Genomic DNA, 27,138 nt, shown 5'->3' with positions numbered 1-27,138 from the left:
AACCTAACGACGTGCCGAATTTAACGGAAAACAAAAAAAAACACGGTGTATTGTAGCCTAAGGTCTGTTTTGGCGAGTTCTCATAAAAATATTTATGAAATTTGGAGCACATCTCGCAAGTCTCAATATATAAGCCAAATTTGACACATTTATGTAAAATAGTTTTTGAGTTATGAGGGGGTCAAAAGTGGCTCCAAATGGTTCGTGTAATATTACACACGGTGTTGTTCGCCAGTTCTGTTACTTGAACTTGGCTTGACACGCTGCCGCGTGTCTAAACAATTATATCTACAATACATACCTAAAAAGATCAATAATACAATTTATGTGAGACCTAATCTCATTTCGCGAAGCCCAAAGTTCTTTATTCATTATCGAAAGTCGTTCTTAATAGCCCTATTCAGAAAGCAGGCCTGTTTCGATTATAACAAATCGACTAACTTCATTTATAAACTTAGTTTCTGTTGTAGTCTTCATTTCGGGCGAGGTTACTTAATCTTATATTGCCGCAGCTTGAAAGGTATGAAATCAGCAATGTCTAAACACATTGTCAATACGAGTATTGATTTCGACATAAAAATTCATGTAAATCGGTCGGTAACTACTTCGGGCAAAAGTAGAGCAATTAGACTTATAATTAACCGGGATCAAAAATCAAAAAGTTAATCACGGTACCTATATATCCCGGTCAATATAAGTCTAATGAAAATAACCATGATTCATTCAAAACTCTTAAAACTAGAGTAAATTCTAATTTTTGTTTCAGTAATAAAATCAATTTTGTTCCAATAAACGATAAGCAATTGAACACGAAGGTGCTCAAATCAACCCGAGCGATAGTTATAACAACTTCGAACCTCATTTTAATAGTTCTAACCAGTTTTATTATATTGAAAGTTCCATTTCCCGCAGAACGATACAAATTGAAACAAAAGTGGATGAAGTATCTAAAAGTTTATTTTACCATCACATGATGCAAGATATCATTACGGCTATCCTTTGAAGTAAAGGAACCAACTTACTATCAGTTCGAAGAACGGCAACAGCCTGCAGGATTGGAACATTTGGAACTGTAACATGTCCTAACTTGCAGGTCAATACCGTTTGCTGAACTGATAGGAAGACGGGCCCCTTGAAAAGGTTTTGCCAAAAATTTGTTTTTACAGAGGCCGTTTTTTTCCTATCAACCTATAAGTACGTAAGTGACATTTATTTGGTACCGTTTAGATTTAAGAGCATCACTGAAGAAGTAACTGCTACCACTTCAATTTTTTAATTCTTAGTAGCAAAATGGGTTTTGACATTTATGTCAGCTATGTTGTCAAAAAAGGCAGTCGACGACCATGTAATCACATGTAATTACTTATATCTAATGAGAATATTTTACTGTATACATGCTCAAATTGTATGTCATATCGTCAACCCTTAAATTTTCAGAACGAATATTTGTAACCTCTTTTCTTGCCAAATATTAGGCACGTCTACATATAATATGAACATATTATACTTTTTTTAATACTAAATAGAGAACGAGCAATCACGTTTACATCATCAAAATGTTATTTTTCATTCAAAAACACGATATTTCTCAACCTCCGTCCAAGTAATCCTTAGTTATTAATACGCCTTCCTACTGGATAAATCAGGCTTTTCCCCATAAATAAGTCACTGATAACCGTATCCCCAAGGAGCGCTTTCAGCGACTTCTCTTACGTAAGCGCTTATCTCAAATGCTTTCTATCTACATACTCACACCACCGTTGGACCGGCAACTTATTAACAACCAAGAAAGATCACTAAACTAAGTATAACACGAATATTGCTTCACGTTATCCAAAGTCACAGGAAAGGAAGAGAAGCACGTTTTCAGACCAGCCTGGGTGATGTTTTGTTTTTGAAGGGAGGGGGCAATGTTTACTTGAGATAGAGGAAAGCGTGTGGCCTGGCTGGTAACTGCCGGCGAAGTGATTGCTCCACGCTTAAAACTGCGCGCGCAAAATGCCTATTCAGATTTTAACCATGTTACCCCAACTTGATGAAAATCACTGCGTATCTAGCTCGCACTTTAGTGCTAAAGCTGTTTAAATTGTATTGATATTAGAGCTCTTCATGTCTGAATGGGGGATTGGAGCCTGCGTCGATTTTATTTCGTAGGTGTAAGGTTGAACATTACAGGGTACGTTGGCTTTAATTAATCGGTACCTAGTTCGCGACCGTAGAGTGCTTTCATATGGAAATGTTTAGCACAATAGATGGCGTTGTACCGATAGCGTACATCTACATCGCGCTAGCGAAACTTTTTTGCGAGTATTTGGACTAAGTCATTGTATAAAGATAGTTCTTAGCAAAGCATACATTCTTGCGAATATTTAAGTTAGAGGGCGCTGAAGGCGCCCGGCTTAGGACCACGTGCGTAAAATATTTATTGATAATAAGTATTACTCAAGGTAAAATATTTTTTTTTTTATGAATGGGTTTACTTTTGACCACAGACTAGCCAAAGACATATTATCAAAACGTGTCAAGCGAGGCGCAAGGGCACTACTTATCTTATCTCTATTATTTATTACATCAAAGGTTTATTTTGTTTTTTATAAAGATGCTCACATACAAATTTAGTTTAATTTACAGGTGTCTCTAGTTAAACGGTAGTACTTGGGATTGTAGATAGATAAACTGGCCAATTAGAAGCAGATTCGTTTGTGTTATTTTAATTATAGCACCACTTACAATGGTCAGTATTTACCCGATCGCCTTCCGAATCTGGTTAGGAATGGATTTGTGGTTATTAATTATTGGCAGAGTATCAATTCATTGGCAAGGATTTTGTAACGCTAGAGAACAAGGGCCCATTTACACAATGCACAACCTGCATACGAGTTTTATTAAATTGTTTTATTTATTGGTTTGCTGAATAGGGATGACGACTACATAACAAAATGGCATTCTGTTTAGTCCGTCAGTTAGATCGTCCAAAATACTGAACACATATTTTTCGCTTTTCCTAATTAATGAAAAAATACAAAGATATAGAGCATCAAAGTTCCAGAGTGGGGGCTTGTGACGTCACTTCTAAGTAAAAATTGTACCTAGGCGTGACGTCACGCAAAACTTCAACGCACTGTACCGTCGTAATTTTTCGTTTACGAGAAAAAAGAAAAAATACGTGTCTAAAGTTCTTGGATAATCTAACTGACGGACTAATTAGTTTTTTTAAGTCGTCTCGCCTATTGTAGTCTTCATTGCAAATAAAATCACATGCTAATCAGTTCACCGCCTAAACGAGCCCTAAGGATACGGACACATCGTCCACCTGGCAGGTTTCTGACAGTACAGTGAGCTGCAAAATTGCATGGCGAATTTATCAATGAATTCATTCATAATTTCTACGTGCAATTTTGCATTAAAGTCCTTAAACCATTCGATAATCATGGCGCGTTCGTTGTGGTTTTGTTTCTACGGCTCATTTTCGGTACAGGGGATCGATTTTTGAATTTCAAACGCACGTATTCGTCGTTGGAAAGTCTGTGGAAAACGACGTATAGGTGAAAAACTTAAGAAAGTCACCTATTGTATGTGTGAGTGACGTGTTCGAATAGGCGTTTGTTTTGTTTGTGTTTTTAATTCTAAATATGTGTTCTCTATTCGAACACGTCACTCACACATACAACAGGTGACTTTCTTAAGTTTTTCACCTATACCAATATGATCATAGAACTGTATGCCTTCCCTTTTCTCCAACGTGAAGAAAAAGGACGGCATGTTGCCTATGATCATATTTCTATGATATACATATGATAGTGGACTATCGGCCTTAAAAAAAGGATGGTTTAATTTTAAAACTAGTGGTAATGACCACTCGTTTTCGATTCAGTTAGTAGAATTTAGTAGTAGTAGTAGTAGTAAACACTTTATTGTACAGAACAAATTACATGCACAGAGAATATTATAACGGTTATGTACAAAGGCGAGCTTATCCCTTATTTAAATCGCTATTAGTGAAGATATTATTGAACGAATTTTACGAATTCTAATGGCCGAGATTCAAACATCGGCCCCCTCGGGAAATCCATGTTATCGCCTACGACGTAGCCCTACGACTGTGTAGCTTAGCAGGTGACAATAACTCGAGGGAGTAGCGGGTTCTATATTCGAAGGCACTATTCACTATATTTCGTGCCGGCCTATCCGAAATGACAATAGATGACGCTAGACGCCGATTGAAACGCTTGCAGTCTGGCTCTGTCCAAGTGCCGCAGCCGAATGGCATTTCTCCGACGCGAAACGAAAACTAAACGTAGTCTCTGTCGCGCCAATATGAAATAGAAATAGAAATATTTTTATTCATGGCAAAATAATACAAAAAAAATGACACACAAACACAGATCAACAACAGAGAATTATTTACACACATAACATCACAAAAAGCAAGAGCGATAGAGATAGATATCTACGAGCGTTTCGTTTCGTGAGCGTTTGTGCCATTCGGGTACGCACCCTGTCGCGCCAATACGGAAGAGCTATAGAAATAGCTACGATAACGATATCGTAAGCGTTTTATGCACTTGGCTACGTAGCCTGAACTGCTGACAGTACCTATAGTAAGTAAAAATTTTCATTTCACAATTTATAAACCATAAATAATTATTGCGTAGTTTACCCAACCACGGTCACTCGGTCAGCTCGTCCTAACCGTTTTTTAGGAAAGTCGTAAATGTAAGCTTTTTATAAATAAAAATAATGTTTCCATAATTCTAAAAGCATTTGCGTAAGCCGTGTGTGCACAGATGTAAATGTTGCCATAAAGTGGCGTCTAGACCATTTTATATGCCTTAAATATGAGAGACATTTATCTGAAGTACATACAGGGTTTTATTTAATGCTTTAGAGTTAGACGACAATACATGGGTAGCAATGCGCCTACATAATATATTTTTTATGGGATAGGAGGCAAACGAGCAGACAGGTCGCCTGATGGTAAGCGATCACTGCCGCCCATGGACACCCGAAACACCAGAGGTGCTGGAGGTGCGTTGCCGACCTTTAAGATGGGTGTACACTTTTTTCTTTTTCGTTTTTTTTTTTCTTTTCTTTTTTATATTAGGTACCTACCAACCAAATTGAATTAAAATAACCGCAGAGATATTTGAATAATTTTATTCCGAGCAATGAAAATAAAATTGAAATATGTGTTTTTACTTTTTTTTCATGACGCTAAGAAAAAGCTTTATTACGTAAGTACGAGTAACTCTACCGTAAAAGGAATGTTAAGGTCATCACTAATCAGATTATACATTTCTGAAATCAATCAGTCGCCTTTAACTTTTATAAAACCACACTCGTGTTTTAACGCCGTTCATTATGCAACAGTCACATAAACTGCTGTTTAAACCCCGATACCGCTACACTTTATCGTTAAACTTGGCTTAATATCAGCAGAGGTCAGCGCGGTCGAATTAGGGCACTCATTTGTTTCTATTAAACGAACGAGCCACCTGCCCCATTGACTAGCATATTCTGGGGGGTTACCATGACGTATTAAAGACGTTCAGTTTAGGTTGAGAGAAAGGGACACAGCTATAGCAGTTGCATAGCTCCGTCCCTCTCTCTCAACCTAAACTGAACGGCTTTAGCACGTCATGGTAACCCCCCTGATTTTGGTAGGTAACAGTTTATAGATATTTTATGAATTTATGACACAAATGTAAACCATTTTTCACCACACCAACTGGTACCGGTATTCGAAAACAGATAGCAAAATTGCATTTTATCCACAAGAGTGCAAAGTAATTTCATACAAATTTTAACTTGATGTCTTAAGCTGTCTGGTCACAGAGAACCTCCTATAGAGTGGCAGTCTTGTATATTTGGTTCGCGATACGAGTCACCAGTGTTTGGGGTGCGAGGAGCGGGCGGGGAATGTGTTAAGCGCGCTGTGATTGGCCGTTTCAAGGACGGCGGGCAGTCGCGCCAGATGAAAAGGGACAGAAGTATGACTGTCCCTCTACTGACGCGTAAGTGGCCAATGTAAGTTGACCTATGCCGGCTCTGAATAAATTATAAATATGACTTATTTGTGGAATGTAATGCCGTCTGTTTTTAAACTTGAGCTTCTTGTTACCTTTCCACACCATTTTACACTACAGGTGGACATCTTTAAGGCATCAAAATACCCTTTTCCAATTTTTTTTGTGCGAAAAACACGCGCTGCTTTCAGGTCTGTTACTTAGTCGATACTGATCGGGCACGGCGAGCGCCCGCGCTTATATCAGTGCAAATACTAGGAAGGCTGGCGACCGCGAGTCGTCTTGTAATAGATGTCTATAGGGGTTGGTCTGTGTGTCTGGTAGATCTTACCTATAAATGATAATTTTGAATCATACATATTGAATAAATTGATGGATTTGATTTAGTTTGATGTTTTATAGATATAGCCAGTATTTTGTTCGTGTTGGTGTGGTGAAAAATTTTGTGTTTCACTCGGTGGCAAAGTTTGTTTAACCTTCGTGCCTTGAAACCTTCGCCACGCTCAAGATTCCACTTTTTGAACCACTCGCTACGCTCGCGGTTCAATACTGGAATCTTTCGCTTGCTCGGGTATCAATTATTATTATAAATGGGCTTACTCTTGGCCACGCTTGGCCAACATATAACTATTTATGTCAAAATCTGTAATGTAGGTGTCCAAGTCACCACCAAAAATATGTTACACAATGAAGGCCGCAAAAATATCTGAAACTGTCTTATTTGTAAAGCTATAAAGCCCCACATTCACGGTAAGATTCATCGCTTCGATCGATCGGCCAGATATCGTGAACGATCGGTCGCATCGCAAGCGCCAGCCACACACAACCCGCCCCCGCTCGAGACGGAATAATAAAATCACTAGGTAGGTATGAAATAAAAATATAATCGGTGGTCGCAAGAGGCCACACACTTTCGATCGCACGGGATTTTGTTGCAATTTGCATACACGATGTTGACATACACTGTCGATCGGTCGTTTCGATTAATCTGTTGCGACGGATCTTACAGATATATCGTACCGTGAATGGGGGGCTTAACGCAATAAGAGCATGTCACATATTTTTGCGACTTTCGAAAAGTCATAATTTATTGCTAGTGGACTGTACTTGATAAACAGTAGTAAATAGAGTTTACCATTTATTTTTGTCACACAATGATGTCAATGATATTTGGTTGATGGTCATTTGCTTGACAGTTCAATAAAATTACTTACTATTTTATATTACAAAATCAGTGGCAGACACCAATATCCAGGAGCACATACCTGAAATAAAATAAAATTAATATTAGATAACAATTCATGTAAATAACAATAAATAGAATACCTTATTACGTATACATTTTCACGTCCATTATTTTAAACGTGATAGCGAATGACGAAAAACATCTTACTTATAGCGCCATCTATCGCAGGGTGGCCAAACTACAAAACAACGCTATGCACTCACACAGCGCGCACCCCCGGAAGCAAACGAGGAAATCTTTTGCAGCAGTTTCGGTACCTTTAAATAGATGGCGCTGCTAGACAGATGTGGAAATTGTTTTCAACGTGGAAAATTTTAAGAGCTAAGTTTTACGCGTGACGAGATTTAGAATGAAATGAGTTTCCATTGCGGAAAACACTGTGTGAATATAAACTAGAGTAATCCATCTTTGTGAAGTATGAGTTGCTAAAACAAAATTATGGAAGACTTGATTTCAATCTAGTTTATCGTGAAGTTTAGGAAATTAAAAACTTTTTAATAAAGGACCATCAAACTTTTCCGTAGTTATGACGCTTTATTACGCAAATAACATACAACAAAATGATAGTTCAAAGCTCAGGCTAATGAATAATGAACTAATCCATACTAATAATTATAAATAGGTGTGTGTCTGTTTGTTTGTCCGTCTTTCACGGCAAAACGGAGCGACGAATTGACGTGATTTTTTAAGTGGGGATAGTTGAAGGGATGGAGAGTCACATAGGCTACTTTTTGTCTCTTTCTAACGCAAGCGAAGCCGCGGGCAAAAGCTAGTTAATAATAAAATAGAATAACAATAGGACAGACTTTTGTCTCTTTCTTTGCTTAGGTTTTCAATGTTATCGTTTAATGAAAACCAATTCCCAAATTTGCAGACCAATGAGAATGCACGACTTCTTGTTATAACTTTTCTGAGTAACCAAGTTCTACTAGGTATTTGGTTTCTCGGATCGTTAGATTTAATTAAATCTACCCTTTTTGGTCTAATAAAATTATGTAATGCATAAATAGCTGTAAAAAACCCTTTTGTAAGCCACTTTGCATTAATCCGATATATAACTTTGGCCCTTTTATATTTTTGGTAAACTAAAAGCGACTTGAATTTGGACCAAAGAGGATCGAGTATTATAGAGAATGACTGTCAAAGTAAAATGTGTAATCACAGTGCATAGACTGGCATCTCTCGACACCGGCTTAAAACTTTTGAACCTCAGTTTTGACAATTTGGCCCATATTCTTAGCTTGATACCTATGTTTTAAAATGTCAAATATTAATATTAGCGCCATCTAGCCGAGCGTACCCCAAAGGTGTATCGCCATCTAGCTTACCGTACATTTTTCTGTATGGTTTTGGGGTACGTTTTTTTCTTAGACTTTATCGGTCTTTACGAAGTTATATAGGTTGTGGGGATCGGAGTCAGGTTCGATTAATGGTGAACACGTGTTGATAGTTCAAACGATTTATTAATACTAACTCGCTTACACATGCATGCAATACTTATGCCCACTACATCACCGGGCTAATAAAAGAAAAAAAATAGTACTTATTACAATTTTTTTTTGTTATATTTCTATTTAATAACAAGAAAAGCCTGGAAAAAGTCAAAATGACTCAAATTGTTATATATATTCCTATACCTGTATCTATTACACAAATAATAAATCATTGAATTTTACTCAATAAACAATTTTATACGGTTTTTATGAATTGTTTCTATTTTTCCTTTATTTATTATTTTTATATTTGGTCCACAATCTTGAACAACTTTAAATGGTCCTTTATATAATTTATCCAATTTCTTTGCAGTTTCGTTTTTCATTAATACTAAATCACCCTTATTGTAAACAAAAGAATGAGCATTCTGGTCATACAATTTCTTATTAGCTAATTTACTCCGGAGCAAATGCTCTCTGGCATCCTTATGTGCTAATTGTAGCCTATATCGTAATTCTAACATGTAATTATTAGGATTATACAATGGATCCAATGTGTTACTTAAATTACTAGGTACTTGGCATACTTTTCCAAAAACGAGCTCAAATGGTGAATATTTAGTTGAGCTATGAATTGTGGTGTTGTAGGCAAAACACCAAAAGGGTAGCCAACTACTCCACGTATCAGAACGTTCGTCACAATAAATTCGTAAAAATGCCGCTAAATGTTTATGCATATTTTCTATTGATCCTAGGGATTGATGATGGTAAGCTGTCGAATGAATTTTATTAATTTTTAAAAGTTTACATACCTCACTGAATATTGTTGACGTGAACTCGGTCCCTTTATCTGTAGCAATGACCTTGGGGATACCATACCGTAATATGTAATTGTTGACTAAAGCTCGCGCCACGCTGACTGAGTCCCTATTGCGTAGCGGGTACGCTTCTATATACTTACTTAGCTCGCATTGTACAGTTAAGATGTAGGTGAATCCGTCTGAGTCTGTTTGTAATGGTCCTACGATGTCAAGAAATATTTTTTCCATTGCCGCTGTGGCTGTTGTCGTTATTTGCATTGGTTCCTTATTTTCTCGCGAATATTTCGTAAATTGACATTTACTACATTTTCGTACAAAATTTTTAACATCGTGTTCTAGTTTTGGCCAAAAATATTTACTTTTGATATTATTAATCATTCGTCGTATATGCCGGCATGCCCACTCGTTGGCAATAAGTGATAGTCGTTCAATATTATAGTTTTTTCTTTTTCGTCAATTATCCTTTTAACATTTCTGAGAATGCTAATGCGTGGTCCGGACCACAGATTATTATTCATTATTTCTTCACTGAGATTCTTTAAAAATAACGCGTTATCTATTGTCTTAATGACAAATATCTCATTTATATTTAATTTATTACAAAAAACACTCAGTTTATTCGCAAAATCGACTCGCGTATAGTGCGACATGTAACTAAGGTTTATGTATATAATTGACTTTGCCTCAACATACGAAAAACATTCCTGTTCCGTAGTTACTTCACCTCTTTGTCGTAACTTGTCTAATTCTATATTTTTTATAAATTGTAACTCAACAGAATTACTCGGTTTTCTTAATATTTCCGAAATTTGAGGTTGATCAGGCCCCGAATCATTGGATATATTAAGATCCGCGGTATTTCCCGAATCTGCGTTTTGTTGTAAAGCTTTTTTGCTTTGCGCTCTAGTTGTAACTAAAACTTGTTCTCCTATACTCTTTAACTCATCCGAAGTGATGGTCACTCTACTCAACGCGTCTGCGACGACGTTATCTTTGCCCTTAATGTAAACAACTTTGTAGTTATATTGTTCGAGTTGCAATCTGAATTTAATTAAACGGGTGGACGGGTCTTTCATGCTGAATAAATACAATAAAGGTTTATGGTCGGTCATAATGGTAAAACTTTTTCCGTACAAATATGGTCTAAAGTACTTGACGCTCCATATCACAGCTAATAACTCTTTTTGAATAGTCGGATAATTTAACTCGGCTTTGTTCAATGTTCTACTTGCGTACGCCACTGGTCTCATATCTTTGTTACATAAACAAGAGCCTATCGCCAATCCGGAAGCGTCTGTTTGTAAAATGAATTCATTATCTTCTGAGAAGTCTGGGTATTGCAAGATTGGTGGGGAAATAAGCTTTTGCTTTAGAGTTGAAAATGCTTGTTTACACTCATCCGTCCATTCGAAAGTAACATTTTTCCTACTTAATTTATTCAACGGTAATGTGATTGATGCAAAATTGGGTATAAATTTCCTGTAATAATTACAAAACGCTACGAAACGTCTTACTTCATCGCTATTTGTGGGTTCTGGATAATTTTTTAATACTCTAGTTTTTTCAGGATCTGGAAAAACTCCATCGGATGTTACTTTATGACCTAGGTACAAAAGTTGAGTTTTTAGAAATTCGCATTTCTGCGGATTAACCTTGAGATTTACCTTTCGCAATCGTTCTAAAACGTTAGTTAAATTTTTGTTATGCTGTTCCATATTTCTACCAAAAACCACGAGGTCGTCCATATAAACAAAACATTGTTCATACGAAAGTCCTGACATGGCGATTGACATGACACGCGAAAACGCACTGGCACTTATTTTTAATCCCATTGGGAGCCTTTTCATCCTAAATTGTCCTTGACTGGTGGTAAATGATGTAATGTTTCTACTGTCTTCATCCAATGCTGTTTGATAATAAGATTGTTGCAAGTCTAGGTGACTGAAATATACTGCGCCTGATAATGAGTCCAAAATCTCGTTGATGTTAGGTAGTGGAAACTTATCATCTTGAATTACGTTATTTATTTTTCTATAATCTACGACTAACCTCCATTTTTTCGTATTACCGTCCGATTTTTTGGGAACTAAAAGAATTGGGCTATTCCAATCACTATTTGCGGGTTCTATGATATCATCTTTTAACATATTTTTAATCTGTCTACTAATCTCTGGCTTCATAGTTTCTGGTAGTCTGTAGGGTTTTACGTATATTGGTTTGGTGTTGGGTTTAACACTAATACTCTGACTTAATATGTTTGTAGTGCCTAGCTTGTCTTCATCTAAGTAAAAAACGTCCGCGTATTTCACACAAATTGATTCAATAAGCTTCCTATCGGTTTTATTTAAGTGATTTAACTTTAATGTTTGTAGCAATCGTGAAACCCTATCTACTCCATTATCATATCTGTAAAAGTAACATATGTCATAGTCCTTCAAGGGAGTAAGTTTTGGCGTGAAAATAGGTATTTGAATGTCCCTGTCAGTTGTATTTAATATTTTAATCGGTATCCTATTATTCTTGACCTTTCCTATACTACCGGCTATAAAAACATTTTCGAATAACTCTCCTGCGCTAATTACATATTCATTTCCTATTTGAAAAGATGAATCGACTTTTATCAAATGCAATGTCTCAGTTCTAGCTGGTACTGATAAATGTGTATCGGTGTCACCATTTCCGTGAATTGGTAACACACACATTCGATCGTCAGAATGCAAAGTTAACAAGTTCGTCCGTAAGTTGATATCTGCGCCATAAGTTCGTAAGAAATCTGAACCAAGAAGTCCATCCGCATGACATGGCATTTCATTTAATACGTAGAACTTCTGTGTGAATGATATCTGGTTACCGTTCTCTAGCGATACATAAGCTTTGTTATTGCAGGTGACATCACCTCCCACGCCTTTTATTGTTGCATCTACCTTTTGCAATAAGTTATTTGGAACTCTATCTATATGAATTAACGAACACGTCGCCCCTGTATCAATAATGAAAATTAATTCTTGTCCTTGTACTTTTAAACTTACATAATTTAACCCTTCGCATGTAAACACGTAATCTACTCCGTCACATGTTAATACTTTATGGACGAAAAAATTCTGAAAGGTTGGGGTGTTCGTCACTTACCTGGTTTCCCTCTCTTGTTGTAGCAGCGTAGGTCACATTCCGTGAGGTGCCGCGGTTGTCCCGCGCACTTTGGCTCCTAGTACGCGAATTATTGCGCGTAGCTCGTCCTCTATATTGCTGATAACTGTTGCTACTTCTATACCTGTTAAAGTTATTTGGTGCCCAGTTGCTGGTATGGTGGTATTGGTTATAACGTGGATATGAGCCACGGCTATTAGATCGACCACTATAACGTTGAGAGTAGTATCCACGGCTGTTGAAGTGTCTACTTACCGGATATCCTCTCCTGTAGCCTCTCATGTGCATCACTACTGGCGTTGGCTGGCTGTTGTCCTCATCCTTCGCAGCCTGCACCGCTTCTTTCAATTCCTTGTAATTCCTTGCCGCAATGATAGTACCTAGCCTCCTGTTACGCAAACCATCTGCAAATCTTTTTACAGCTAAGTTTTCGTTTATAGGTCTCAGGATTTCGCAAGCTTTTGTATCATTGTCCGCTTGCGCAATCGTGAGATTTGTAAACAATTCCTCAATTTTATCGCCATAGTCTGAAAGTGATAGATTATTTTGTGTAATGCTATTAAGTTGCATTAACAATGAATTTGCTGACTTTTTCGGGAGTAAATATTTTTTAATGTCTGAAACTAATGCTGAAACAGTATCATAGCTTGTCTTTAATTTGAGTTTCGCATTTTTAGTCAATTTTGTTTTAAGGACAAAAGAAATCAGCAATTTCTTGTTACTTGCCTCTTGTAATATGCTTTCCATCATTTCAATGCCTTCGATAATTCTTTCAACAGTTTCATCCTTGCCGTCGTACAAGGGAATCAGAGACCCTACTTCCTTTAAGTCAAATTTCTCAGCCATTTCGATTCGTTTTTGGATTCCGCAAGTACTGTAATTACTATACTCTAGTATTTTATTATATATTTTATCGATTTTATCGCATAGAACATCAAATATGCAGCCGGGAAACTGTTCCGCTGTACTGCTGCTTGAGGTAGACTCAATTAATTTTACATAACACAAATATAGTTCCTGGGCCTTTTTAATTTTATCGACCCCTATCTTTTGCAAACGGCGGTTGGGTCCTAATTTACTTAAATCTACTTGTAGTTTGCCAAGTTCACTTAATATGGTATTTAATTCTGCTTCCATAAGTAAAACATGCCAAGTTTTTATAGTAATTGCTAAACTACTTGCTAAAATTAAGAATAATCGCGTCAATTAATACGAAAAACACTCCTTTTATCATACCTCACTTTTATCGTATCTCACTTCACATCACACGTGTTTCTTCTTCTGCAATGTCACCGGGACCAGCGTCATCGCCTCGAGTCTGCCTGCGTCCGGAAAGCCTCAGTCGAATGCGCCGTACCATGTCACTTTGTATTTCTCGCCGTATCCATTTATGGTGGCATTTTCTATATCGGTAGAACGCGTAGATCAAAACACCGATAGCGACGATGGTCAATATGCATGACACTAAAATGTTGTTGACTCGCAGATGCTCTGTGTGCTCTGAGATGCCTTGTCCTTCGTTGGAACCTGCCGCATTTTGCGTAATTATAACTTCTTTCTCCTCTTGTTTCGAGTAGGATTTTCCCATCGTCCTTTAAATGTAGCACAACAGACGAAACGTCCAACACAACACGACGCGAATAGGTAAAGTTCATAAAATCAGTTAAATCGATCACCACGGTTGTTTCTGACCGAACGAACAAGTATTGTCTTTGCAAAAGTCATGAAGGTATTACTCAATAATATTAGTAACATCACTGCACCGGACCGTCCAAAATGCTGACGCGCGCGGCGCCGTCGCCTTGGAATGCACCCGGCGGCGGGCGATAAGCGCGTTCATGGCTCAGGGTCGCCATGTGGGGATCGGAGTCAGGTTCGATTAATGGTGAACACGTGTTGATAGTTCAAACGATTTATTAATACTAACTCGCTTACACATGCATGCAATAGTTATGCCCACTACAAGGTCTTTGATTTGGACTAAATGAGTCCAATCTTGTACTATCACCTGCAAAAGTGCATGGTGAATTTATCAATGTATTCATTCATAATTTCTCCATGCAATTTTGCAGCTCACTCTACATCCATACGGGTGTGTAATGATTGGTATAACTTTTTTTGGTATAGTAACATTTGATATAACAACATTTGGTATAAATTTAAAGGATATAATCACTCATTTGACATAATTAACATTTGGTATAACCACAAAATATTTACTTTTATTTTGTATAATCATTATTTCGTATAACATTTATTTATAATAACCGTTATATGGTATAACTATCTATTGATATACGACTAGTATAATATAACAAGCAAACAGTATAAAACATTTCATGAATTAATTTTATTATTTTTTGAAGGGATCACAGTTCTAACCTAACCTAACCTACTTTTCTGATAGCAGTACATATGTTTAAGGGTCACAGTTCTAACCTAACCTAACCTACTTTTCTTGGTGGCAGCGCGTTGTGTGAAGGGGTCACAGTTGACACAGTTCTAACTATACTTTTCTGGTAAATGATGGATCTAATTTATTGTAAATTTTTTTGAAATTCTAACTGTGCTTTAGAAATAATTTGTGTTATACAATGTATTTAGTATCGGAAATAAGCATTATACTCAAAGTATGTTATAATAAATGTTATTCGAGAAAATGATCATTATATTAAATAAGAATTATACAATTTGTTAGTATGTCATTTGTTATTATATGATTCAATAATTATATCAAATGATCGTTATAACGACTAAAAATATATCAAAAAAAGTTATATCGATCGATACGCACCCCATCCATACTAATATAATGGGAAAGTGTGTGTGTCTGTTTGTTTGTCCGTCTTTCACGGCAAAACTGAGCGATGAATTGACGTGATTTTTTAAGTGGAGATAGTTGAAGGGATGGAGAGTAACATAGGCTACTTTTTGTCTCTTTCTAGCCCCCATTTCCCTAAACTGGGGGGGGGGGGGGTGCAATTTGCGCGGGCAAAAGCTAAGTACATGATATATTTCAATCACTTACATTAAGAGGATACGGTAGCGAAAATGCTAAAATGGAAGGGAGCCCCCCTTTCAACTTGGGAATTTTAGTTAAATATACAAGTGTTATTAACTAGATTTATCGAAAAAAAATTGTCCATTAAGAACAACTCAGTCAAAAGATATTTCAAAAAAATCTTTAAAATCGAGGTTCCGCTCTCGACTCTTTCCTCCTTCAAAACTTAATCAATCGGAACGAAATTTGAGAATCTGAATAACAATGAAATAACCTATGTCGGACCGTTTAGCTTTTTTGGTTAATTGTTACCAATCTTGAGTATCACACCTTTTTTTGCGCCACAATGAAAAAGGCCGTTTCTGGAAATTTTCGATTGACTCTAGACTCTTTAAAAAGCAGAATATCAAAAAAATCAAAACGGTCCGACACAGATAAAAATAATAACCGTCTGTGTTGAAAAAATCATTGCTCTATCTTCAAAAACCAGGGAGGAAATCGTCGAGAGCGTTTGTATGGAGAATCGACCCCTACCGTATCGTCTTAAGTAGTTATCTGATTATATAACGATGGAAGGAATTAACGAACATGAACTTGAATACTTATGTCTCCCACTCGAAGGAAGTATAATAATGGGAAAGTGCAAATGCGTCCCATTTATATCCGATCATCCACTTACTGGTTAGTAATTGTAATAACTCATTATGCACTACATAATAGTTATAAATCATTCCTGGCCCCGTAGCCCGAATGGCATTTCTACGACGAGAAACGAAAATGAAACGCCGCGAAAGGTAGTTTAATTTGTGGATTTGGTAGATTTGTTCGTGTGATGAGCACAGATACATTTTGTTCCTGAGTCATGGATGTTTTCTATGTATATAAGTAAGTATGTATTTATTTATTTAAGTATGTAAGGTACAATATATCGTCGCATAGCATCCATAGTACAAGCTTTGCTTAGTTTGGGGCTAAGTAGTTGATCTGTGTAAGGTGTCCCCAATATTTATTTTTTATTTTATTTTATTTAGTCTGTCGCGCTAATACGCAAGAGCGCGAGAGAAAGATATCTACGAGCGTTTCGTTTCGTAAGCGTTTCGTGAGCGTTTGTGCATTAGGCTACGCACGCATAGTCAGTTTCATAGACATTTACACACCTTAACGTACAGTTAACCAATTTTAACTATAAATACATACCATACACATATACATATACTGTATTTTTAAATACAGTCAACCAATTGCAACCCTAGGTACAACCACGTCAAACTAACAAGCAGTAAAAGATTTCTTACAATCTGATTGATAACGTCACTATGACATAGTCCTACAGTGGTTCCAATTGGTTGACTGTACAGGCAACAAAGTTCTGTATAAATATTTTTCCCACTTTGTCTGTATTCACAGCGGTGTTGTTGACTGTACCTACACTTCCTAAAATACTGTATAGGACAAAGTAAAACCCCAAAACAACAGGCAAGTATCAAGAATTCTCCCAGCTGAATAACAAAGTACCATGTTTGTTTGATCAAGTTGCCCTCCTAGGGTCCTGAAAAAATAAGATTCTTGCGGGACTGCCTGAAAAGGTGAGGCTTTATTAGATTTATTCAGGACTTGACACCTTTTTAGGGTTCCGTAGTCAACTAGGAACCCTTATAGTTTCGCCATGTCTGTCTGTCCGTCCGTCCGTCCGTCCGTCCGTCCGTCCGTCCGTCCGTCCGTCCGCGGATAATCTCAGTAACCGTAAGCACTAGAAAGCTGAAATTTGGTACCAATACGTATATCAATCACGCCAATAAAGTGCAAAAATAAAAAATGGAAAAAAATGTTTTATTAGGGTACCCCCCCCTACATGTAAAGTGGGGGCTGATATTTTTTTTCATTCCAACCCCAACGTGTGATATATTGTTGGATAGGTATTTAAAAATTAATAAGCGTTTACTAAGATCGTTTTTTGATAATATTAATATTTTCGGAAATAATCGCTCCTAAAGGAAAAAAAGTGCGTCCCCCCCCCTCTAACTTTTGAACCATATGTTTAAAAAATATGAAAAAAATCACAAAAGTAGAACTTTATAAATACTTTCTAGGAAAATTGTTTTGAACTTGATAGGTTCAGTAGTTTTTGAGAAAAATACGAAAAACTACGGAACCCTACACTGAGCGTGGCCCGACACGCTCTTGGCCGGTTTTTCTTACTACCTACTACATTGACGCAGTCTCATTTTTGTTAATGACTTCGTAGTTTACCTACTTTGACCCATAAATTGCTAAAGACTCTCTAGACACTTCAAACATCGATGAGAATTAGTTTTTCCCATGTGTGCAAAATATTTTCGTACCATTTAACTGGTTATCTTAAGTTGGCTTCTAGAATAATTCTAGTTCTAGAATTATTCTTCATCATTTATTTATTTATTTATTGTATGGGATAGGAGGCAAACGAGCAGACAGGTCGCCTGATGGTAAGCGATCACCGCTGCCCATGGACACCCGAAACATCAGAAGTGTTGGAGGTGCGTTGCCGGCCTTTAAGATGGGTGTACGCTCTTTTTTCGGTCGTATCGGTCCGGAAATACCGCTGGCGACATCGACAATTCATTTCACATTTCAAACACACACACTGCACACACACATAAAATTTTAGGATTAGATGTTTCAAAGTAAGTAGGTAAGTTACTTGTGTTGGTGTGGTGAATTTTGTTTGTCACTCCTATACGTACGGAATACAATATGTAAGTATAAGTACTTATTTATATAAGCTTATAATAGTCGTATAATCGATTAATTGTTTTGTCGAAAATTGTGTCGCATTCTATTGACTTGGCATTCTGTAATTTCGCACAATTGTCTCAGGCAGAATAATACATTGGCATAATGTTGATGCGCAGAATAATGTCACTTATGTTTTATTTATTTTTTACATTAAAAAGGGCTTTCTGTTTTACTCCCTGTCAACCTAACACGCTCCTCCTCGCTTCGCTCGTCGTCGCACCTAAACCGACTCTGTGACATATAAGATTTCTGTGTCGTGTGAGTATTTTGTCTGGATAGGGATTCTAACCTAATCTACATTTCTGACAACATGTCAATATAAATTCGGCGGATCGTCTATTCGGTGCAAAATAAAATTACAGTCAGCAACATGAGTAGGTATTATGCGACATAAAATGCTGCAAAATTAAAGTCGACGATATTAACCGTATGCTATTACTTATTCGGTGAAATGTAATGTATACTATATACAATTCTGCTATATTAAAATCGACAATATTAGTATTCTGCTATCCGGAATTCTGCCAAATGAATGATATGCGATACAACAGTTATGCTATTTGTACAATTATGCAAAAGTATCATTCGGGTAATAATGTTTCTGCGAAAGCTGTTATGCCAAATGTATTTCGGACAATCGATATTCTGCAAGATAAAGGGAACCCATTTCCCTTTTTCCCATTAGTTCTGTATTTCCTGTTCGTTCCAGTTTGCGTTGATCTAATCTAATCGAAACGCTGTAAGCCTTCAACGTTTCTAAAGGTGCGTCCACATTTTGCAAATGCGAACAAGTCAGTAAGTAAGTAAATATTCTTTATTGCACCATTTTACATGTAAAACCATACAGAATATTGAATGAGAGTATAACTAGATAACAACAGACAGTCTTATCGCTAAAAAGCGATCTCTTCCAGACAAGCTTTCTCGTATGCTATTTATGGTAGAAGCGTCATTTCAAATTGGTATCGTTATAGATTATAGACTTTATAGAGTCCTACCAAGCATAGGTAGCAGCAATTTTGACGGCCTCTGAGATGCTAATAATATTTTGTACGTCGATGAAATTAAGTATGACGTCTATTTAACATTTTTTCAGGCGGGGCTAGCAAAGTCGTTCTTGAATTATCTTAGTCTGACTCGTTTCCCGACTCGTTTGCCAGACCTCTCGGCCTAGCCGAATGACAATCGTTGACTCTAGAGACCGATCGAAATGCAGTCTGGCACAGCGAATATGATGTCTAGGTTGGCGGACGCTATTCTTAATAAGTAATCTGAAAAATAATGCAATTTGAGGCCATGAAAAGCAGACTGACAGGGCCGATATGTAATTTTTATAAAAGTCTTTTAAAATATATACCTATATGCAGTCTGGCTCTGTCGCGCCAGTACGGAAGAGCGATAGAGATAGCATCTACGATAACGACATTATCGTTAGCGTTTGTAAATTTAGCTGGTCTGGACGCACCTTTACTGACTGACGTTGATCTAAATTATTCAAGTATTTTAGTTGCAGCTACATCGATTATTTGTGCAGTTCGCGGCTTTGGTATTTGAATTTCACCATCCGGGTAAGGGTATTCAAAGGGTAAATTATTTAATACTAGCTTTTGCCTGCGGCTTCGCTCGCGTTAAAAAGAAACACAAAGTAGCCTACGTCAAACTCCATCTCTTCAACTATCTTCACTTAAAAAAATCACGTCACTTCGTCGCTCCGTTTTGCCGTCAAAGACAGACAAAGAAACAGACACACACACTTTCCCATTTATAATATTAGTATGGATAATAAAGTAATATATGTAGATTTAGATTTAGATTTCTTTATTTCATGATAAAAATTACACTAAAAATTTGTTACATGCCAAAGTTATGTTTATCTTCTCATCATGATCGTCAAAATTTACATTATGAATTGAAAATAATAAAATGAATAGTTTCTCCCAATAAGGATCGTCATATATAGGATCGTATATTATGTGGATTTGACCTGAGTTATTGAAAGAATGTAATTGACACATATGAAGTAGAGATTTACAGATATAAAATAATATATTTTCAAAAAATTATGCTATCCTTTATTAAATATACAATCGCATTCTCCTTATTTAATATGCACAGCCAAGTTATTAAATATAAATGTATGTCTTTTACAAAAATAAGACATAAAGAAGACTGTCACTTTTCATAAAGTTCACTTCAATGCTCAATGACATAGACAAGTATAAATTAAAATAATAAATATTAACAATGATGGTGTGAAAACACTCGATAAAAATTAATTGCGATAACAACTATAACCTATTTATTTATCAAATCAATTCGTCTACATCTAAAGTTGATATTTTTTTTATCTTATCAATGGTGAAATCATGCATGACAATTATCAAATGATTAAGAATCAACTCAGTTCCATTTACATGGATGGTGATAAGCAATAATGTGTCAACCCACAAAAACTAAAAAAATGAGATTTTAATGCCATGTTATAGTTGGATTTTTAAACTTCTATTTGCAAAAATGACCTTTTCATTTTGAAAATTTTTACTATCCCAAAAGTAAAAAAATAGGTTAACACAAATCCTTTATCGTGTGTTGCCTGTTTTGCATTAATGTGTCAAGAACCTTAACTTATTATAGTAATTGGCAGAAGACATATTTAAATTACAATAATGTGTTATGAGGGTTGACTCAACGATTTTTATACACTTGACTCATTCTTGCAAAACGCAAAAAATGACATAGTTACCCACTATGAGACTTGAATGATTATTGCAAAATGATATTTTATTCGTTGTTTTATGCTACGACCCGTGTTATAAAACATAAGTCATTATTGTTAAATTATATGCGGGTCATAAATTGTTCGTTTTTGGTGTAAGTACCATGACACTATATTGTAAAATATAACTGTTCATATTAATTTATGTTTGAATAAGTTATGACTTAGTCCATTAGTATATTTTTGCACATGAATGGTAAATTCAGTACGAAATTGAACATTTTAAGTCATGAATATACATATTCGTTATTATAATTTGCAAACATTTTTTACAAGTACGTGTTTATATAAAAATATAATATAAGCTACTATTTTTTTATAATTACTAATTACATTAAGACGTGTTAATGTATGCATAAAAATATTGTTTGATTTTTGAATACTTACTGAATGGTAGTTTATTAGTTTGTTAAAAATATTTTATGTTTTGTTCTTGTACAAGTCATAAGTTATTCATAATTTAAATGACTTAGTCTATTTCTTAGCGTAAAAAAATATTTTGTTGTATATTTTAGATAAGTAGTTTATTTTTTTTAAAGATGATTATTTGGTTTTTGTAACGATTTTTTGTTGAAAAAGCACAGATAATTTAAATATGTGTCTAGAAATGATCATTACTCTAATAGTTAATTTATAGTATTTTATTCAACAGGCGTTTAAAGGAGGTCAAGAAATATGAGTGGCGTACTTTCCACGAGTATTTTGGAGTCAGTTAAACACCATTGCATACAATACTTTTACAACGACCATGCACTTAGTTTTTAATAGTTTTTTTTAATAATTCTCGCGAAATTCACACTGTTTCCTGTATTGCAAAGGTTTGCACTGTCAGCTCAGCTGCCCAAAGCCTTCCCGCGCACGCACGCAGTATCGTTAATGCAATGCGTTGCCATGATTACAGAATCAAACAATGCGTTTTCAGTTTTTTCGATACGCACAATCCTGTAAATGACGAATAACAGTTCGGGAGTAGAAAAATCATTAAAAGGTTTGATTAATAAATAATGTATTGATTCCTACATACTTAATAACATAAGTGACCATGACTGATATGTTACTTAACACTTATAAAGTTAAAAATATGTATAGGTAGAGTATTTTACAACAACAATTTATGTGCTTTAACATGTTTATTTAAGACTCATAGATATTTTTAAACAATTAGCAAAAGTGGGTTAAGTATCATAACACAGTCTTGAAAAAGTTTGACGTCGTCGAACAATTCGCAATAAAAGAAAAGGGCATTATTTCGTCAAATTGAAGTTTGTTTTGAAATTAAGCTACAATAATCACTACTACTGAACGTATTATAGCTGAAAAACACAACAATCTATATAAAAACAATTTTTTTTAAGAGAAACACAAAAAAATGAGAAAAAATCTTTAGACGCCATTTTCTCAAAATGGTTGGCGTGTGGGTTGACACATTGTTGCTTATCAGCATCCACATAATATACGGTATTCACCTTAGACAAATGAACAATTTTGTGTTTAAAATAATATTTCGATACCACGTGGTTTAAAGAAACAAATAAAAAAAAGACAAACATGAATTTAACATCAAATAGAAGATGGTTTTGTGCAGTGATGTTAGGATGTCTAATATTGTTGTCATTTTATCAGTGGGATTTTACCGGCAGTGCTTTACATGTAGACATAATGTCTGATTATACTTCAATGAACAATGATGTCCAAAATGGTATGAAATACATTTTGCTATGGACGAATCCGGATACGGGACCATTAGTATATTGGGGCCCAGGGCAACACGAGTATGTTAACCGAAAGTGTAAAATCAACAATTGCTACGTGACAGCAAATAGATCCCTTTTACCGAGCACCTCACAATTTGACGCAGTTGTATTCGGTTCTATGGATATGTGGAAGTATATACCCGGCCCGACAGAACGGAGTCCGCATCAAAAATATATATTCGTTAGTTTAGAATCCTCGCGTTACTACCCGATTTGTGACCAGAGATATGATGGGTATTTCAATTGGACTTGGACTTACAGGCTAGATTCTGATGAGCCTTATGGATACATAACTATTAGAAATATCACGGGTGACATCATTGGTCCTAAACAAATAATGCATTGGATGGAAGTGGATTCAATGAAACCGATTAATGAAAGAACGAAAAATAAGTTGAAGAAGAAAAACAAAACTGCTGCCTGGTTTGTATCAAATTGTAAAAGTTTAAGTAAAAGAGAACAATTTGTCGATAAGCTGCAAACTGAATTAGATAACTATGGTTTGGAAATAGATATTTTCGGAGTATGTGAGGCTTCAAAACAATGTCCGAGGTCAAAAATGAAAGAATGCTTAAAACTGATTCAAGAGGAGTACTATTTTTATCTCTCTCTTGAGAATTCGTTTGGTGAAGATTACGTGACTGAGAAATTGCTTACGGCGCTTCAAAATTACGCAGTGCCAATAGTTTTCGGAGGCGCTAACTATACACGGTAAAATATTGCCTAAATATTTCTTAAAACAAATGAGTACTATCCAAACTTATCTGTTGGAAAAATATTAGTATTGTTCAAAGAGCTCAGTTAGAATAACCTAATAATTAACCTAGTCACTTAAACGTTCGTCCTGGGTTCCCACTTCAGTAAAGATGTTTGTGTGTTCATTATGAAAGATTGTAGGTACACGATATACAAGTCATCATCCTCCTTGCGTTATCCCGGCATTTGCCACGGCTCATGGGAGCATGGGGTCCGCATTGACAACTAATCCCAAGATTTGGTGTAGGCACTAGTTTTTACAAAAACGACTGCCATCTGACCTTCCAACCCGAAGGGTAAACTAGACCTTATTGAAATGAGTCCGGTTTCCTCACGATGCTTTCCTTAACCGAAAAGCGACTGGCAAATATCAAATGACATTTCGCACATAAATTCCTAATCCTCATTGGCAAGCCGGGGTTCGAACCCGCGACCTCCCGAACGAAAGTCGCACGTACATACCGTTAGGCTACCAGCACTTCTAAACGACGACGACGATATACGAGTAATAACGCATATTTCTTTGATTTTATGTACATATAAAATAAATTAAATAGCTTCTTACTAATGTGGATAAAAAATATTGCAGATTTATGCCAGATGGTATTTACCTGCATGGTGGTAAACTATCCGTGTCTGATTTGGCGAAAGAAATGAACGATATTATAAAAGACAGACATAGGTAAGTACTTATACATTTTATTATTCAAAAATTTTGCTACACAATAAATATAGTGTAGTCTTCTGAAGAATATAGACAGTTATTAGTTTTTTTTCATTAAATTCACACTTACGTACGTCTAAGGCTACAGCCGTCACCTCATTGCTTAATATATTTATTATTGAACTTACTATATCACTACTCACGACAGATTTTTGTTAGTTTTCGAAAAAGAAGAGTTTTGAAATGTATGGAACATATAATATAACACATTCTATGACTTTTCACTTTTCGAAGACACTCCAACATACAGTCCTGCAGATGACTATTCTTTACTAATATTTCTACGTTTCTTGGCTGGGTGTTTTTGAGAACAATTTTCCAAGATCCCTCAATAAAATACGTATAATTTTCAGATACTACAGTTTCTTCAAATGGCGAAATCATTACACCTACCACTATAGAGAGGAATCTCCCGATTCTGACGACCAGTGCATAATGTGCGAAATGCTTCACGACGAAAATCTTATGCAGACTAAAACTGTGTATACGAACTTTAGAGAATGGTGGAACCCTCCAGAAGAATGTTCTTATACAGAAGATACGAGTACAAGGTGACTCAATTCGACGACCCGTCTGAGAGAGAGAGAGAGAGAGAGAGAAATGTATTTATTATGTATAATTTTCGTTACAATTTATGTCCGCATTGCGGGTGTGGATGAAATTACATATGTCTTAAAGATCTAGTAATTTTATTTATGTGTATATTATTAATGATAAGTTATGGATGAATGTATAGAATTCACTCATAACAAGGGAGCTCAAGGAGGCTCTAGTCGCTTACTAACAAACTTTTTCCTCTTGGGCTTATTTATATAGGGCACTTCACCGATTCTTGTGCTAAGCAACATTGGGTTGAATTGGCCATGCCTTGTGTATGCTTGACCTGGAGTATCTAACCCTTGAATGCGCAGCTTATCCAGTTTCTGTATCATGTCATGGTGTAGATCATGTATTCTTATGTGCCATGGGTCTTCGTCAAGCATTTCCCATAGGGTAGACGTCGATAGTGATCTAGGAAAATTGCCAGCCGACTTTAATGCCATTCTATATTGACGCTCAATCGACTGAAGATTCGTCTTGCTAATTCTAGGAAGTAATTGTACTATACCGTAATCAATGATAGGTAGTTTTATCTACATTGCACTGTAAACCCCATCGATCGTAATAGTCTATAATTTCTTCAGCTGCCCATGTAGCTCTTGCCGTGGCATGGTCGGGTGTTTTAGATGCGTTCAATATGCAAAGATCGTCCGCATATTGTGAAAGCATTTCTCCGGCGATTTTGGTATTTGGTAAGTCATGTACATATAGATTAAAAATCATTGGACCCAATATAGATCCCTGGGGTACTCCATTGGGCACTGATTTTTCTTTGCCTGTAGTCGTCCTGTATTTTCCTCTTATTTTTCTATTACTAAGATAGTTTTCAATTAGCTTGATAACGTTATTTGGTATGTCAGCTTCTTGAAGTTTACGTGTCAGTCCTTTATGGTTTATAGAGTCAAAGGCTTTGCTTAGGTCGGTTGATATCATGGCGACACTGTTACCTTCAGCGAGTGCGTCACAAATGAACTTCGACGTCCTGAGAATCTGAGTGCTAGTTCCTTTACCGCTCATAAAACCATGTTGGTAATTGGGAATTAGTGAACCGCATGCATTCATTATTCTTTTGTACATAATTCGTTCACATATTTTACCCATTATGTTTATTAATGTAATAGGTCTGTATGACTTAGGATCTTTGTGGTTTTTTCCTGGTTTGTGTAAGAAAATGCATTCGCCAAGTTTCCATTTGTTTGGATAGTATCCTGTAAATAGTACATAGTTAATGGATTTTCCTAGTGCTTTCCATAATACTGGTCCGGCTAATTTGATAGCGTCCACTTTAATTCTATCAGGCCCTGGTGCTTTTTTATTTTTAAAACTGAATATAGCCCTTTTAATCTCTTCTGGTGATGCTTCTTCCATGGGTTGAAAAGGAGTAGTTCTTTCAGTTCCAGAATCGTGTTCTGAGATTATAGAGTCTACAACTATAGCAGCATCAACTAAGGTATTAATAGTGTCTGTTTCAGTTATGCAGTCTGGTAGCATAGGTAATTTAGGCGTAGGGTTTTTGAGTGTTCTTTGTATTTTCCACAGTTTAGCTCGGTGGTCGTTGTTATCCTCGATAATTCTTTTCCAGCCATTTTCTCTGTGCACTTCCAATGATGTTTTCACTTGTGCTTTAGCTTCGTTATAAAGTTTTTTTGCAATGGGGTGACCATGTGTCTTTTTAACATTTTGTTTTAGTTTATTTCGCCAAAGTATGAGGTTTTGAATATGAGACGGAAGACTATCTTTGTGTTTCATAACCTTTTCCGGTGCTGTTATATCTAAAGCGTTGGTAACTGAATCTTCAAGTTTTTGTATATATACTTCTAACGCTTTATCGTTACCAATAATTTCGTTTGGGTCTAAGTAGTCTTCTATAGCTTTTCTATAAAGTATTTGTGTAGTGTTGTCAGTCATAAGCCGTTTCATACATCTAGACTTCTGTATCTGCAATTCTGTGTGTAAGTTCATTGTAAACAACCACGGCATATGATCTGATGATATCGACTCGATTTGCCTGCAATCCTCGCCAATTTCGTGTTGCAGGGAACCAGTAACCAGAGCGACATCCAAGATTTGATCACCAGC

At 36.1% G+C, this 27,138-nt stretch overlaps 1 protein-coding gene across 2 annotated transcripts; it reads left to right on the top strand.

Moving 5' to 3' along the window:
• The first annotated feature begins 22,704 nt into the window (after window positions 1–22,704).
• LOC125230502 (alpha-(1,3)-fucosyltransferase C-like) lies at window positions 22,705–25,617 on the top strand. Of its 2 annotated transcripts, XM_048135675.1 has the most exons (3): window positions 22,705–23,690; window positions 24,325–24,417; window positions 24,813–25,617. In XM_048135675.1, the coding sequence occupies exons 1-3, from the start codon at window positions 22,774–22,776 to the stop codon at window positions 25,012–25,014; spliced, it is 1,212 nt and encodes a 403-aa protein (XP_047991632.1). In that variant the 5' UTR covers window positions 22,705–22,773; the 3' UTR covers window positions 25,015–25,617. The 2 variants fall into 2 exon arrangements, with proteins under 2 accessions (XP_047991632.1, XP_047991633.1); XM_048135676.1 differs by lacking the exon at window positions 24,325–24,417.
• Window positions 25,618–27,138: the final 1,521 nt, after the last annotated feature.

The sequence above is a fragment of the Leguminivora glycinivorella genome, chromosome 10 (genome assembly GCF_023078275.1).
Source record: "Leguminivora glycinivorella isolate SPB_JAAS2020 chromosome 10, LegGlyc_1.1, whole genome shotgun sequence".
NCBI classification, from domain to species: domain Eukaryota; kingdom Metazoa; phylum Arthropoda; class Insecta; order Lepidoptera; family Tortricidae; genus Leguminivora; species Leguminivora glycinivorella.
The sequence above is the reverse complement of the archived record's forward strand: the minus strand, read 5'-3'. Positions and strand labels throughout refer to the sequence as shown.